General features: G+C 38.3%; 1 protein-coding gene across 4 annotated transcripts in view; it reads left to right on the forward strand.

Moving 5' to 3' along the window:
- Positions 1-2120: 2120 nt before the first annotated feature.
- The window catches only part of LOC104095514 (anaphase-promoting complex subunit 1), a 54071-nt gene continuing 42875 nt past the window's right edge, over positions 2121-13316 (forward strand). Inside the window, exons 1-8 of one of the 4 annotated variants that reach the window (XM_070197021.1) lie at positions 2121-2468; positions 2669-2732; positions 4109-4193; positions 5112-5389; positions 6630-6735; positions 6832-6989; positions 7228-7415; positions 7495-7564. In XM_070197021.1, the coding sequence (XP_070053122.1) occupies positions 2245-2468; positions 2669-2732; positions 4109-4193; positions 5112-5389; positions 6630-6735; positions 6832-6989; positions 7228-7415; positions 7495-7564 (1173 nt within the window). In that variant the 5' untranslated portion in view covers positions 2121-2244. Of the gene's footprint in view, positions 2469-2668; positions 2733-4074; positions 4194-5111; positions 5390-6629; positions 6736-6831; positions 6990-7227; positions 7416-7494; positions 7565-13316 lie in introns of those variants that run through there. The other 3 variants (XM_070197020.1, XM_070197018.1, XM_070197019.1) reach the window with 3 other exon arrangements.

The raw sequence follows: 13316 nt of genomic DNA on the forward strand, positions 1-13316 counted from the left end.
GGGATTTTGGTAGAAGACCTAGAATTGATAATTTTAGATTTTGACCACGATTTTGGAAAAGGAATTAAGAACAAATTATATATTTGAGTTAGTAATATTACGAGTAAGGTTTATCTTTGAAAGTTTTCGGAATCCGGGCACGTGGGTTCGAGGGTTGACTTTATCGACTTTTCGTGCAGAGTTGAGAATTTGTTTAAATTGATTAATTATGGGTATTAGAGTATATTTGACGGGTTTGTACCTTGTTTGACTAGTTTTGGATCGAAGGCATCGTTTTGACGTGTTAGAGAGGCTTTAGAGACGATTATGAAACTTCGGAGCGAAGTAAGTCTCCTGTCTAACCTTGTGAGGGGGAACTACCCCTGGGTGATATTTATTGTTATGTGCAACTGGTTGTGGGTGCTACGTACGCACGAGGTGACGAGAGTCCGTACGTAGCTAAAGTATGTTTATGTCCGGGTAGACTTAGGATCCTATCATGTAATATTTGAATTAATTGAACTCACTTTGCGGGTTTAATTAATTGAAGTTATAACTGAAATCGATTTAGAAATAAATATATGCACACTAGGCCAAGTCTTAACGCTTTGAGTTTTGGGCGAGTTATTTGAGAAATGGTAAAGATTATATTCATTTTATACTCATGTGCTGTATTATAAACACGTGTCTCGTAATTCGGTAACTTCCTTCCTTTTCTTGTGGAGCGGGCTGAACGCCTCGGCAGTATATAGATGCATCTATGGTTTGTGCCGCTAGACCCTCGACAATGTACACATTATTCTGGATCGGGCCGAACTACCTTGGCAGAATCGTGCGTTATATCGCTAGTAGACCGAATATTCACGAGCTAAACTTTCCACTGATGCCCGACATTTTATATGGTATTCCTTACTTATTTGATAATGACACTTGACATTTTTCCGAGCTGTTAAGGTAGAATACAAGATTTAGAAATTTATGCTTTGAAAAAAGAAATTGGAAGATTACGTAACTTACAGATTTACCCCATTATTGTTGCATGCCTCATATCTACTTATGTTTTATTATATTGCTTTATTGGACCTTTAGTAAGTGTCAATGTCGACCCCTCGTCACTACTTCCCGGAGTTAAGCTAGATACTTATTGGGTATGCGTTGATTTACGTACTCATGCTGCACTTCTGCACTAAATGCGCAGGATCTGACATGTTCATTGATGATCACCTTGGCACGTAGGCGCACATGTTGAGGAGACTTCACGTGAGCTGCATTCCAGGCTACGCATCGCAGTCCACCGAGTCTCCATTGTACTAATTATTTTATTCTGTCTTATTGCATTCGGGACATATGTTGTATTATTATTGTACTCCTTAGAAAATACTCGTGCACTTGTGACACCGGGGTTTGGGGGGTCTTTACGGGTTGTTCGTTAATGTAATTGTGTAAATTCTATTTCATACTATTTAATTAATAAAAATTATGATTTTAAAATGCAAAAAATGCTAATTAAGTTGATCAATCACTGTTGGCTGGCTTGACGACGATGTTAGGCGCAATCATGACCTTTAGTGGATTTTGGGTTGTGACACATCGTCTTCGAGATATCAAATAAAGTTTTCATCAAGGGGAGTATAATACGCATTGTACTATTTTTTCCTTAACCAAGGTTTTGTCCCAATTGGGTTTTCCTGGTAAGGTTTTTAATGAGGCAACACTCAATGCGTATTACAAGATGTGTGTACTCTTTTTCCTTCACTAGGCGTTTTTCCACTGGGTTGTTCCTAATAAGATTTTAACGAGGCACATTATCTTTCAAATGAACATCCAAGGGGAGTGTTATAAATAAAGTGAATGTATATGGATGTTCATTTGATCCATCCATACATTCTATACAATATACTACTTGGATAGATGTACCTATTAATTCCTAGGATGTATCTAGTGAGTTTTGAGTGTATCTTGTATACTATAAATAGACATTCTTTGCCTATAGAAGAACACACAAGAAATACACTTAAATAAGATAACTTCTACATTCTCCTCCTATATATATTTTGTTCCATTATTCTATTTTGGTCTATTTCTTAATAGTTTTGTTCGAATCCAACCTGGCTTAAAAAAAAAGGGCGCCATTCAGTGCGCAGGGGTTAGGGTTTATGAGTCAGATAGCTAGTCAGGCACTCCCACTTCAAAACAAAGAAACAGCAAAAAAAGAGCGGGAGAGAATACACTCCCCCTCATTCCCAACGCCTTTCGGCTCCCAAGATGTCAATTGGTGCTCGTGAACTTACTGTTCTCGGTGAGTTCAAGCCCTTTGGCTTGATTGCCGAAGCTCTTGACGGGAAACCCTCCGATAATTGTGTGGAGGATTATCGTTACTTCCTGTTCAGTCCAGAAGTGACCAAACAAAGAGATGAAGCTGATGATGTCGATTTGCCGTCGCCCTCAAGTGACCGGAGCGATCATGAGCTCTTCATTAGAGGGAATAGGTATTTTGATTAAGAAATTATCCCTTAAGGACTTCTAATGTTTTGCTCTTTCAATTCATAGTTGCAAATTTGTTAGCCTTCTTTCTTGAGTTGCTGTTTAAGTTTACTAAATTGCAACTAAGAAATAAAGTTCCAAAATTTTGTTTTGTGATAATCAAGATGTAACTTGGCGTTATTTGTTATTTGTCACATGATTACAGGATAATATGGAGCATAGGCTCGCGAGTCTATAAGAGGTTCACATCACCCTCCACAGTAATAAAGGTAACTCTGCAATCATAAAAACTTGCGCAAATAGGGTAAAACAGTTCTTTTTGTGTATATCTAAGCTTTTCAATCCCCTTAACGTAAGTGCAGCTTCTAATATAGTGGTAAATGGGGTTTTAAATTACTTTAGGTTGCAGATTCAAATCTCCTGAGTGATATTCTTGTACTTTTTTGAATCCCTTGCCAGAATGCCGGGCTCCACTACTGACTCTACCACTAAGCATACACATGTACCTAGCTAAGAATATGATTTACAAATGATTGACTCAGCATTCATATAAAGGTTTTGCTTATTGTATTGCCTTGTTGAGTTTATGTAAGTTTTTTGTATGCTTTCGTTGCTTGATGTCTTTTTTTCCTTCTATGAAATCATGGAAATGCGATGTACTGTTAAATTTTAGAACTGAAATAGGTATACCTAGTCTCATTTATCATTCTTGTCTCTTTCATGATCGATCCATTTTCCATGATTTGTAGCTTGCAGAGTTGTCAAAGGCAAAAAGTTTAGAAAAGCGCCAGGGTCTGTTGGGCTTCAAGCGCAAATTACAAAAAAGCACGGGCAATCAAGAAATGTGCTAATGATGAAAAATTAAAAATATGTATCTACTGCAAGGAAAAAGTTACTATAAACACAAACATTTCTTAGTAGAACAAAAGAATTGGAAAAAAGCTGATAATCAGCTGAAATATACAACAACAACAACAAACCTAGTGTAACCCAGTGAATTATATGAAGTAAAAATCACATCGATCATGTAAAAGAACCATCTTATTGTTTAGTTGCCACCCTCTTAAAGACGAGTTTAGGGTGACGAGGCACATGACTTTGTGATAAAGAGCACCTAAGCAAAGCGAAACGTCCAACTTGGGTTTCACCTAGCTTAAAAAGTTAATAGTGTCTCAGGCGAGCCTAAATAACATTGGTCGCTTGGTGAATCTGCAAAACCAGCTCAAGTCGTGGCTTGATTGAAATAAAATTCGAGCCATGTGAATGAAATTGTTCTATTTCATCTGCAACTATTTATATTCTTACTTTAGATGCATTTTTACTGCTCAATAAATATGCAAATAACTGACTTGCTTAGACTATTGAGATGAACCTGTGTGGTTTGGTTTGTAACAACATTTGCAGGTCACTTATATGGCCAATATGTGGTTTCACATAAATTTACATGTCTTGTGGAATTGTCTAATTTTATTCTTGGTCTGTTAGTCCTCCCCACATCCACTTGGTGTCGTGCTTAGCTTATGGCATATCTCACATAAATGGAACTTGATTTATGATTTTCATGATCATTACTATTTTTAATCATTTGCTGTTCACTGTCATATTCTCTAGGTGGATATTTAATCAACTTTTAATGATGTTTTAGGCATGCTGGTGCCGTATGGGCTATACTTCAGAAGCTGTTCTGTGCATACTACAGAGTGATAGTTTGACAATTTATAACACATCAGGTGATTTAACCAGTTTTCCTGCTGCATATTCTATTTTACATTGAGCTTTATTCCACATGTCTCACTGTATATAAATAATTTCTTTGAATAATCAAGTTGATTTACTTGTCCCCAATAAAATAAAAATGAAGTTGATTTACTTGTCCCGCGGAAAACATTAGATCAACTTTACTTATTTTAGTTCCTATTGTTTATTGTTTTTATTTTTTCTTTCTAGTTAAGGAAAATCCATAGAACTTAGGATTTGAAAAAATCAATAATTTGACATTTATTGAACAACTAGAGTCGATAAGAGAATTTACTGATGTGTTTTAGTGAAGGAATTGGTTGACATTTGGAGTTCTCATCATGTTCAAATACCACGTACGCTTTTAAATGTGTACCAGTGCGAGATTTTGTGATTGTAGTTGATAAGTCTGCCTTTTCTTTTATGGGTAATAATTGTAGAGTAGTGAAGCAAACTAGTGTCGGCTCCCTTGCAACCGTCTCTTTGGGATGTGTTAAAATGATTAAACATAAAGTTGTTCAGAACTGTAAGTGGAACTGGAGTTTAGTGCAGCAGAGGGGCAGATTTGGTTTTTTGGTTGATATTTGAACTATTGTTGGCAAAGAAATTAGTTTTCTTCTCTAAATTGTGTCGATAAGTTTTTCTGGTTTGATTTTAATTTTGTGGTAAATTGGTAATGGGAGGCTCTGGGGCTCCGAATTAGGCTCTTTTCACAGTTAAAGAGTTGCTGAGTAAAGAGGAGACCAAGTGTATTTATTTTCATCCTTTAAAATTTTTCAATTACCTGACCCATGGCAACCTTTTTAGTATTTGAATTTTCCTCTTTTTGTCCAAGTGAGTTCTTGCTGTTTTGCCATTACAATTGGTTGTTTAGAGAAGATGTTAAAATTGCCGAGCGGTTTGCCTTGTAGGTGAAGTAACATCCGTTCCTCTTTCTCGTAGCATCACCTCCATATGGCCTCTTCCATATGGTTTACTGCTCCAACAGGCACCTGAAGGGAGCTCGCCAGCGCATATCCCATTTTTGTCTTTGAGCCCATTATTAAGTGTTCGTGATACATTTCGTTCAAAAAGGGACGTTAACCTTCAGAATTGTACTGCTGTACATGGTCTAGATTTTACTGTCAGGGGAGATGGGTCTTCAATGTCCTCACATCTGATATTAAAGGATCCATTGGAAGAACCTCAGGTATACATGATGCTTTCTCTGCCTCCCCTCTGTCTCTATTATTTTGTTTTACTGTCTATTCCTTTTCTCTTTCTGATCTTGGGCTTTGGTAATATTATATTGTTATCTAGAGAAATAAACTTAGATAGTCCCGTAAGTATCCCTATAGGAGTATTTTTATCCCTTATCTATACTGCTGAATATAAAACTTCCCTTATCGTTATAAAAGTGGTCAGCTTTAGTCTAACCCTTAATGCGGTTTGTAAAACTAACTGTAAGTTCCCAAAAGTTACGGCAACTATTAAACTAAACATGAAGAAGAAAAATTGCATTTCAGGTTGCTCCTTCTAAGACTATTTAAAGTTCTCCACACTATTTATACTACAATCTGCTTGCTCCTTCTAAGACTACCCGCACTAAAAATTGCATATCAGGTATAGAACTTGTCTCTTCTCCTTCTTTCTTTGACACCTTAAAAGAAAAGCTTTAAACTGATAGGCTTACCCCAATGAGGACACGCTCAATACCTTCTTGTAGGATTGTTGTTCATCCAGCTGGTTCAAAATCGGCGACGGTCAAACCGGGGAAAGTTGATTATCTAAACTTGCCTTACCCTGTTCTTTATGAGGAAATTCATCGCGAAGCTCTCATTTAGTGTCACTGTATAACTTATGTCACTAATGCTTCCATTATCACTACAATACTGCCGTAAACATAAACTACATAAGTAAATAACATTTCCTTCTATTTAATCTGGCACTTACCGAGACTTTAGAAATAGAACCTTAAGCTAGTTTTTTGAAATCATTATCAAGTTAAATGGTTGATTTCAAGGGATTTAGGGAGAAAGGGGGTCGACAGGTGCGAAGCAAACGAGAAAAGGGGCCTGATAGGATTAATTTGGGAGATGGTGGAGAGTCACGTGACTTCCATGTGACTCACTAACAGAATATTTAACTGGGCTTTGATAGTTGGACAATTCTGTTATTTTTGACTCAGTTTGAGTGTTTGACTGTTGGTTTTACAGACCCTGTTAAGGTTAGATGAAAGTTATCTACTTTTATAGAGATAAGAGTTTTATTATATTCAGTGGTATAGATAAGGGATAAAAATACTCCTATAGGAATATTTAAGGACTGTTTAAGTTTATTACTCCTGTAATCCACTTGTATTTTCCATTTGTCAGCTGAAGGGATAGAATTTTCCTCCCTAGAGTTTTTGATTCGAATTTGATTGTACTTTTTGATTCTGATTATTACAGCCTACCTATATTGAGGAGAGGGGGAAATTAAACTTTATTAAAGAATTTGATGAAAGGACCATCTGGACTGGAGACTGTGTCCCCCTGATGGCGTCATACAACCAAGGTTTCTCCTTTTATTTTTAGTTAACTATTAGATTGTCCTTTCTTTGTTGGTTGACTTATAATAGAGTGCATTCATTGTCTCTGGTTTACTTTGCAGCTAAGCTTCAGCATTCTTTATGGGTTGTTGAAAAAATCAATTCTAACATTGAAATGGGAAATTCTAGATTTCCTGATGTTCCTATTGGGGTGCTAACAAAGCATTTTTCATTCCGGAGGATATGGCAAGTAAAGGGTTCCCAAACAGCTGCTAGTAAGGTTTGATTATAGATGATTCTTTTGTTGCTTTAATGAAAAGAATGTCATGCTACTCCCTCTACCCTCGTAATTGGGAAAGGAATAGAAATTCTTTTGTTGCTTGACGGGGCATTGCTCTCAGTGAAGTACATTATTAGGAGTCTAACGTCCTAGTTTAAAATCATATCTCCATGAACGATTTCATATATTTGTGTCCTTATATGTGCTTGCTGTTTAGAACCTCAAGTAATTTTCTCAGGTGTTTCTAGCAACTGATGATGATACATCACCCATTATTTGCTTTCTACTCCAAGAGCAAAAAAGGTTGTTGTCTCTGCGGCTTCAGACTGTCGAAATAAATACTGAAACTATCTATGATATTAAGCCTGACATGAGTTGGAGCATACCAGCAGTTGCTGCAGCACCAGTTGTTGTTACTCGACCAGGGTAGGTTTTACTATATATTTTGGTTTTCTCCAGCTATATTACAACTTTTTGGTCTTGACTGCCAATTTTTGATCTTCAGAGTTAAAGTGGGCGGACTTCCATTTGTGGATATTGTTGTGTTGACGTCAGAAAACACTCTTCTTCTGTATGTAAGTGCAATTCTAATTCTCTTACATAACTTCCCCTCTTAGTAGAAAACAATTTCTATGCCATGAATTGCATTTTTCTATGCCATGAATTGCATTCCTCTCATCTTCCTTTTAAAGCGGAGGACTTCCATTTGATGTATTCTAGAATATTTGCATCTGGAATATGTCGACTCTCTATGTGTTTACTTCGCTTCTGGCTGAAGATATTGGTGACTCTGTGAGAAAGCACGGGAGAAAATATGTTATTGATATTGGATGGATGAATACAATACAAGAGGTCCTTATTTATAGCTAGCTGTACACTACAAGGACATATTACTCCCATTCCAATGTGGTACAAGACTATGTTATGTACATAGCTCTAAACTAACACTCCCCCTCAAGCCGGTGCATACAAATCATATATACCGAGCTTGTTACATATATAACCAATACGAGGACCAGTGAGGGACTTAGTGAAAATATCTGCAAGTTGATCATTCGACCTCACAACTTTGTAGCAATCTCTCCTGAAAGTATCTTTTCTCTGACGAAGTGACAATCAATCTCAATGTGTTTAGTTCTCTCATGGAACACCGGATTTGATGCAATATGAAGGGCAACTTGATTATCACACACAAGTTCCATCCGACTGATTTCACCAAATTTCAACTCCTTGAGCAATTGTTTGGTCCAGACTAGCTCACATGTTGCCATAGCCATTGCTCGATATTCTGCTTCTGCACTAGACCGATCAACTACATTCTGTTTCTTGCTCTTCCAAGACACCAAATTGCCTCCTACTAAAACACAATATCCAGACGTAGAACGTTTATCAGAAGGTGATCCTGCCCAATCAACATCTGAGTATCCAACGATCTGCTCACGACCTCGATCCTCAAACAGTAACCTTTTGCTTGGAGCCGATTTTATATACCGAATAATGCAGACAACTGCATCCCAATGACTATCACATAAAGAATTCATAAACTGACTTACAACACTCACAAGATAAGAAATGTCGGGTCTAGTCACTGTGAGATAATTTAATTTACCAACCAGCCGCCTATAGCTTGCAGGATCGCTAAGCGGCTCCCTCTGTCCTGGCAGAAGTTTAGAATTCAGATCCATCGGAGTGTCAATAGGTCTGCAACCTATCATCTTGTCTCCTCAAGAATGTCTAAAGCATATTTTCTTTGAGAAATAAGAATACTTGAGCTAGACTGAGCAACCTCAATACCTAGAAAGTACTTCAATCTGCCTAGATCCTTAGTTTGGAAGTGCTGGAAGAGATGCTGCTTTAGATTGGTAATACCATCCTGATCATTGCCAGTAATAACAATATCATCAACATAGACTACCATATAAATACAGAGACTTGAAGTAGCGTGCCGATAAAACACAAAGTGATCAGCTTCACTACGAGTCATGCCAAACTCCTGGATAACCGTGCTGAACTTACCAAACCAGGCTCGAGGAGACTGCTTTAGACCATAAAGTGACCGACGCAAGCGACATACAAAGCCATGAGACTCCCCCGAGCAACAAAATCAGGTGGTTGCTCCATATAAACCTCATCCTCAAGATCACCGTGAAGAAAGGCATTCTTAATGTCCAACTGATAGAGAGGCCAATGACGAACCGCAACCATGGATAGAAAAAGGCGAACTGATGTAACTTTAGCCACGAGAGAGAAGGTATCACTATAATCGAGCCCAAATATCTGAGTATATCCTTTGGCAACAAGACAGGCCTTAAGTCGATCAATCTGGCCATCGGGACCAACTTTGACTGCATAAACCGAACGACTAACAACAATAGATTTACCTGAAGGAAAAGGAACAAGCTCCCAAGTACCACTTGTATGTAAAGCAGACATCTCGTCACTCATAGCCTCTCGCCATCTTGGATGAGACAACGCTTCACCTGTAGACTTAAGGATGGAAATCGAGGACAAAGAAGATATAAAAGCATAATGGGGAGATGACATACGATGATAACTCAAACAGACATAATGAGGATTAGGGTTAAGTGTGGTCCGTATACCTTTCCGAAGTGCAATCGGTGTACTAGGAGCATGGTCCGCAGTAGGAGCAGGGTTAGGTGCAGGACGAGAACCAGTTGGGCCTGATGTAGGGCGCGGACGACGATGATAAGTCAAGGTGGTGTTTCTGTGGCTGGGAAACTAGGAGGAACAACACTAGACTCCTCAACGGTTGGTATGGGTGAAACCTCTATGGTCGAAGGTGGAGGAGGAGCTATAGTAAACTCCTCAAAGATCGGTATAGGTAAGACCTCAGATATTTCATGGTGGTCAGCAGAAGTAAAGAAAGGTTTAGACTAAAAAAATGTGACGTCAGCTGATATAAGATACCTACGAAGATCAGGTGAATACCAACGATATCCCTTCTGAACACGAGAATAAACCAAGGAAGACACACTTGAGAGCACGATGAGCTAACTTATCTTTCCTCGGGGCTAAGTTATGAACAAAACACGTGCTCCCAAAAACACGAGGTGGAAGAGAGTATAAGGTTGACCAAGGAAACAATATTGAATGCGGAATCTGATCCTTGATGGGAGATGAAGGCATCCGATTAATCAAATAACAAACTGTGAGAACTGCATCGCCCCAAAACCGCAACGGAGCACGAGATTCAATTAGAAGTGTGCGGGCAGTCTTAATAAGGTGCATATTCTTTCTCTCTGCAACCCCATTTTGCTGAGGGGTATAAGGACAAGATGTCTGATGAATAATTCCTTGAGAAGTCATAGACTGCTGAAACTGAGAAGATAAATATTCTAAGGCATTATCACTACGAAAAATGCGAATAGAAACACCAAATTGGTTTTTGATTTCAGCACAAAAACTCTGGAATATAGAGAATAACTCAGAACGATCTTTCATTAAGAAAAGCCAAGTACATCTTGAGTAATCATCAATAAAACTAACAAAACAACGAAATTCCAAGGTTGAACTGACTCTACTATGACCCCATATATCAGAATGAACTAAGGAGAAAATAGATTTTGCATGACTCTCAACACTACGTGAAAAGGAGGCTCAGGTATGTTTCCCAAACTGACACGACTCACAATCTAATGTAGACAAACTAGATAAACTAGGCACCATATTCTGAAGTTTGGATAAACTCGGATGTCCTAAACGTTTGTGGATTAGGTCTGGAGGATCTGTAACTAGACATGTTGTGGAAGGACTGAGCAAGTTAAGGTAGTAAAGGCCTTCTGATTCACGTCCTGTACCAATTGTCCGTCCCGTACTGCGATCCTGCATAATAAAGGAATCATCAGTAAAATATATACCACAATGGAGGGCACGAGTCAAACGACTAACAGATGCAAGACTAAAAAGACAACCAGGGACATAAAGAACTGAATCTAGGGTGATAGAAGAGAAATGGTTAGCTTGTCCAACTCCTTTTGCCTTAGTTTGATATCCATTGACTAAAGTAACAATGGAAAGAGACCGTGAATATACAATATTCGACCAAAGTGATTTATTACCAGAGATGTGATTAGAAGCGCCTGAGTCCATGAACCATGGTCCAAGAGTACTAGATTGGGAAACACAAGCAAAAAAATTACCAGCAACAGAAGTATCAGTCTGGGCAACCGAGGCTACTTGTGGAGATGTCTGTTTACTTGCTCGATACTGAAGGAGCTCATTATATTCTTCTTTAGATAAAGAAAATCCCTGGTTACATGTAGTCTCGGTCTGAGCAACGTAAACATTTTTGGGTGGACGACCATGTAAGGAATAAAACATTTCATGATTGTGTCCAAGTTTGTGACAATAAGAACACTTGGGTCTAGATCTTCCAAAACGACCTCCTCCTCGTCTATTCTCCATAGTTTGAGACGCCCGAACATCCACTGTCTGTGATGCGAGAATAGAGGAATCAAGTATATGTGATGAGATCACCAGGTGACTTGGTGCTGCAGCAAGGCAGAGTAATCGAGAGAATAATTCATCAACTGTGGGGACAGTCGGACAAGCCAAAATCTGGTCGCGTACTGAATCAAGATCATTAGGAAGTCCAACGAGGGTAAGAACTAGAAACATCTTCTGTCGCTGCTCTTGTTGTTTTTCCACACTAGCAGAAACTTGCATCAACTTCTCAAATTCCTCCATGACTGCCTGTACTTGACCCAAGTAAGTAGACATATCTAGTTCCTACTTCTTTAAGTTTGTCATCCGCGATATCACATCATAGAAGCGAGGTATGTTATTAATGTATGAGGTACGGGCCTTTGCCCAAACCAAATAACATGTCTGGAATGGACGAAACAAGGGCATCAACTTGGAATCAATAGATCGCCACAGGATGCTACATAACTGAGCATCGATCTTTGCCCCACGTGCTATCGCCTTTTCATCTCATTCGCTAGACTGTTTGATTAGATGATCTTGAACACCTTGACCTTTACACCACAACTCGACAGATGAAGCCCCGACTAAGTAGTTTGAACATCAAATCCCAAAGACATCAAATCTCAAAGACATCGTTGCAAATTATTACTCCCTTTGTTCCAGTTTATGTGAACCTATTTTCTTTTTGGTCCGTTCCAAAAAGAATGATCCCTTTCTAAATTTAGAAATAATTTAGCTTAAACTTCTAATTCTACCCTCAGTGAGAAGCTTTTATAACCACACAAATACTTTGGACCCCTTTTTGACTTGTTTAGGACCACAAATTCTAGAAGTCTTCATTTTTTCTTAAATTCCGTGCCCAGTCAAACATGTTCACATAAATTGGATCGGAGGGAATACCAAATAAGAGAAAGAATCAACTGTAATCCACTGAAACAGAGTAAGGAAATGCTGAAACAGAATAATGAATTACTGTAGCTGCCGGAATCTACTATAGCTGACGGAAAAAAGCCAAAGTGGTCGGAATGAAACAAAAACAGTAGGGGTAGGATCGGAATTACGAGACGACCCAACTGTCCTGAAGGGATTTTTTCAAAAAATGGCCGGAAGTGGGCGTACGCGCCGGCGCGTGAGCTTCTGGTGGCGCGTGAGGAGGCTTCTGCCCGAGATTTTTATTGGGGTTTGGTTGCCGGACAATGACTACTCTTGTGGTAGTGTTGGATTTGCACAACACTGACGGAGATAAAGCAGACGCAAACATCCTTGAAAAAGTCGCCGGAAAAAGACTTTTGGTGACTGATTTCTCTTCCCGGAGTCGCTGGAATTTATGCACAGCGATAAATCTCTCACAATTGCTCTGATATCATGTGAGAAAGCATGGGAGAAAATATGTTATTGATATTGGATGGATGAATACAATACAATAGGTCCTTATTTATAACTATACACTACAAGGACATATTACTCCCATTCCAATGTGGGACAAGACTATATTATGTACATAGCTCTAAACTAACAGACTCTATTTTGCAAAAGTTATTTCTTTGTGTGCTAAATGCTAATGTGCCGTTGTCTTTTCCACAAAAGTTCTTTGTCTTAAAGGTACAACTTTTGCGATATTTGGTATGTTTGCAGCAAATACTGTTTTTCTCTCTTAGTTCTTTTATTTTCCTTTTAAATTTTTGCATGATTGTCATTATGATTTGTGTAGCTTTTTGATTTCTTTCTTTAAGAAATTTATCTAACTTAATAATGTTCATCACTTGGGCTGAAGAATTAAGATTAGATGGTACAAAGGTTTCCTAGAGAAAGCTAGAAGTAAGTGTGGATAATTTGCATTGTCAAATACATTACAAGAGGTTATTCATACAAATACAAAAC

This window comes from Nicotiana tomentosiformis, chromosome 3, assembly GCF_000390325.3.
Source record: "Nicotiana tomentosiformis chromosome 3, ASM39032v3, whole genome shotgun sequence".
In the NCBI taxonomy this organism is placed as follows: Eukaryota; Viridiplantae; Streptophyta; class Magnoliopsida; order Solanales; family Solanaceae; genus Nicotiana; species Nicotiana tomentosiformis.